This window comes from Olea europaea, chromosome 23 (genome assembly GCF_002742605.1).
Source record: "Olea europaea var. sylvestris chromosome 23, O_europaea_v1, whole genome shotgun sequence".
Classification (NCBI taxonomy): Eukaryota; Viridiplantae; Streptophyta; class Magnoliopsida; order Lamiales; family Oleaceae; genus Olea; species Olea europaea.
The window spans coordinates 4,868,215-4,871,775 of record NC_036259.1 but is presented as its reverse complement, the minus strand read 5'-3'; the positions used below and the strand labels follow the sequence as shown (position 1 = coordinate 4,871,775).

The following is a 3,561-nucleotide window of genomic DNA, read 5'->3' as shown; positions in this document are numbered from 1 at the left end:
GACGATGATCTGGACCAGAAGATGAATGTTCCGGTGTCGTCTATTATAGGGCGGTGCCTCGAAAGCCTCAGCCTGTGGACCCTCAACTGTAATACTAGGTTTGGTATTTTCGTTCTTTTTTCAACTTGTTTAAATCAACCATCACAATTTGAATCTCTGCCCACTTTCTACACTTCCAATGTGTTCGTTATTATCCTAAGATCTTTGTTCTTCTTAGGTTATCCAAAAGAATTTTATGTCCAAATTAAGACTTAAAGACATACTAAAAGATCTTTGTTCTTCTTAGGTTATCCAAATAGAATTCCTAGCTTAATTTCTTGCTAGTTCGCTGTCTGGTTTTGCCAAAAATCAGATTTTTAAGTAAATTTTGGTAAAACTTGATGAAACTTTTGGATGAAAAGTTGAGGTGTGATTAAAATTAATGGTTGATTTTGACTTTGATTTTTATCAACTATTAAACTGCAGCAAACCGGGCTAAATATGGATGGTAAAATATAAAAATTATCTAAAGAAAGATATTCTTTAGTAGCAGAAGCAAGTGAATTGCTTGCACCACCTTTTAAATGGAGCAGTAGAAGAGCAGTCATTATATATGTTCTTTAACTACCAATTCATACTTAGCGGACAGAAAATAATTGACATTTTGTTAATAGCAAGTCCCTATAGATCGGAAAGATCGACTAAATTTTAAAATGAAGATTATCTGAAAAAATTGGAGGTCAATTTTCCATTGTTTATGTGCAGCATTCTTGACTGCATGGAAGTGTTCAGCAAAGGAATACACCGGGCTTTAGTTCCAGCCGATAGCCATATGGAAAATATCGCAGGAGTTGAGCTAGTGGAATCGGCCTCAAGCTACCGAATGCTCACGCAAATGGATGTTATCAAGTTCTTGAAAGGATATGAGAATGAGCTTAAAGGTATTTTGTCTCGAAAGGTTAAAGAAATTGGAGCAGTGAGTGATATAGTTTTCGGGGTTACCGATAAAACCAAAGTAATCGATGCTATCAAGTGCATGAACACTGCTTCACTTAATGCCGTGCCAATCGTTCAATCTTCAAATGATGCCGGAGAAGATCATAGTCAGCTTATAAATGTATGTGAGTTCTCTTCGTACTTAATTTGGTCGTGAAATATTAATACTCGGGATTTCATTATTTAAGATTCTATATCTTAAAAAGTCAATCATTTTAAGAAGGATAAATATTTTTATATTAATTGATATTGGTTGATAACTAGTCTAGACACAGCATCATAGGCTTTGAAATCATAATCTCAAAAGGAGGAGTTCGAATCTTTATATGTTATTATCACCTCTTTGGTAGGGATTAAAGATTTTAATCTAAATCAAAGTTAGTGGTGTCAAAACTCACAAAATCAGCTCGCGCTTACCTTAATTTAAGAATGAGAGCTCGTGATCCTCACTTCAAAGAGGACAGGCTAAAAGATCACCAAGTCAGGTTGACCTATGAGCTCTACCAAGTCAGGCCAGCTCTTCAAGTTGGATAAGCTCGGTCTATGATAGGTTTGCTCTCGATGTTAGGTTAGCTCGACCAATAACTTATTAGCTCTGCCTATGGCAGTAACATAGCTCGGCCTACAATAGGCCAGCTCTCCATGTTAGGTCATCTCGGCCATACGTACCGTCATTTAGAAAACACCACATTGCTTTACGACACTTGTGCCTTATCCATGACATCATTGCCTCCCATGCGACCATTCCCATAACAACATGTGGTACTCATGATAATTGTGCCTTACTTTCAACCAATCAAAAGAATGCATTGTAGATAACCTATTTTTGGAGGCTAATTCGCTGTTTTGGGAGCCTATAAATATGATCAAATGGTTTCCCAATGGGAGAGGGGAAGGACATACAATAAACATTCTACAAGCTTTCTTTTTAATACAAAATCTCTCTTTTTTCTACTATTTCATTAATTTACCTCGTACAAATCATTAATTAAGGTGACATGGTGGTCATTTTTTATGTTTTATGGGTCCCACAACTTTTCAATTCCACATTTGATCTATCAAAATTTACTAAAAATTTAATTTTAATTTCCACCTAACATTCAACCGATGCGGAATTTGTTGTTAATATGAGATCCACTTTCGTATCGTGCTCTCTAGTTTTTGTGCATGATTGCAGGGAAAGAATGGAAAGCTTGTGGGAACTTTCTCTGCGACAGATCTTCGTGGATTCCCTCTATCTCAACTCAAGTCTTGCATGCATTTAAGCGTGGTCGAATTTATTGAAAAATGTTCAGTGACTCCACTGCATGAAGTTTCTGGCTTGAGAACCTCAACTAAGGATCTCATAACATGCTACCCAGAGTCGACACTAAGGGAAATGGTCGACAAGGCTATCAATAACCATGTGCATCGCGTATGGGTGGTCGACGAACAAGGTTTGCTTGGGCTTGTTTCCCTTACCGATATGACCAGGGTCATCAGGAGTTGGATGCTTTCTGAGCCCGCTTAGTCGATCAATATTGTGCTTATGAATCGATGTTCAGCTGCTTGTACTCCACGAGGCCAAGTATGTATATAGTTATACTTTCTTCTTGTTGCACCGTGGGAGGAACATCAGTTTGCATGCCGTTCCAAGTTTTTGTATAATGTTGAAAGACTAATTGAATAAGTATGTATATAGTTATGCTTTCTTCTTGTTGCACTGTGGTAGGAACATCAGTTTTCATGCCGTTCCAAGTTTTTGTATAATGTTGAAAGACTAATTGGATATCTCAAGAAAAATTTACAAGTAGTTGGAGATGTACCAAGTTTTTGTATACTGTTGAAAGACTAATTGGATATCTCAAGAAAATTTACAAGTAGTTGGAAATGTACCTAGTGTATGCTTGGCAAATCTTAATTTTTAAATGCCTACAATACAGTACTGTGAGTCCAAAATCCAGCAATACCCAAGTGATTCCGGGCTCAGTTTCCACCAAAAGTTGACACCACCACTATTGAGACACACCCAAATCTCTCCTTTCTTCTTCTCACATACGGTTGCTACTCGTACCCACAAAGAGTCGGCCAAGATGAGATCAATATATTCCAAGAGAGACCACACAGGTTGGTTGAGAGAAAGAGGCAGAGAGTTAGCAGCGAAAAACCCACATAGAGAAGTAAAGAAGAAGACAACCATACTGGAGGCGTGAAGAGAGCCAAGAGTTACAGCCCAAAAGGAGTGACCATGCATGGTAAGTTAGGGTAGGTTAACTTAGTGGTCCAAAAGAGGCTTAACACAAATGTATTGGACTCCAAATGAATATCGTAGCCATCCAAGTAAATGGGACGGGCCATGAGCCACACTATTAAAATAGGTTGCTTCTAATGGCCCGTAGAAAATTGGATTGGGTTGTCTCGATGGTAGTGTCGACATAAGTTCAATTATATGGTCAAGGCCGATTGATAATATAAAACTGAGGTTACATCATTGTCCGGGAGGTCGTTTGACAACAAATTGCCTAACAAGTACGATACGAGACGATGAAGGCAATGGGATAGACGGTAGATGGCTGTCTATAAAGTCAATGGGATACATGGGCCGCC

The 3,561-nt window shown here is 38.2% G+C and overlaps 1 protein-coding gene across 1 annotated transcript; it reads left to right on the top strand.

Annotated features, from left to right (window-relative positions):
• The first annotated feature begins 6 nt into the window (after window positions 1-6).
• LOC111372166 (SNF1-related protein kinase regulatory subunit gamma-like PV42a) lies at window positions 7-2,767 on the top strand. The gene is made up of 3 exons (XM_022994365.1): window positions 7-98; window positions 745-1,096; window positions 2,153-2,767. Exons 1-3 carry the CDS (start codon window positions 22-24, stop codon window positions 2,483-2,485), a joined length of 762 nt encoding a protein of 253 aa, XP_022850133.1. The 5' UTR covers window positions 7-21; the 3' UTR covers window positions 2,486-2,767.
• The last annotated feature ends 794 nt before the right edge of the window (window positions 2,768-3,561 follow it).

Coding starts and splice junctions, on each gene's coding strand:
- LOC111372166 (XM_022994365.1), top strand. CDS start 22: ATGAATGTTCCGGTGTCGTCTATTATAGGGCGGTGCCTCGAAAGCCTC. Junction 99..744: donor ACCCTCAACTGTAATACTAG/GTTTGGTATTTT, acceptor GTTTATGTGCAG/CATTCTTGACTGCATGGAAG. Junction 1,097..2,152: donor ATCATAGTCAGCTTATAAAT/GTATGTGAGTTC, acceptor GCATGATTGCAG/GGAAAGAATGGAAAGCTTGT.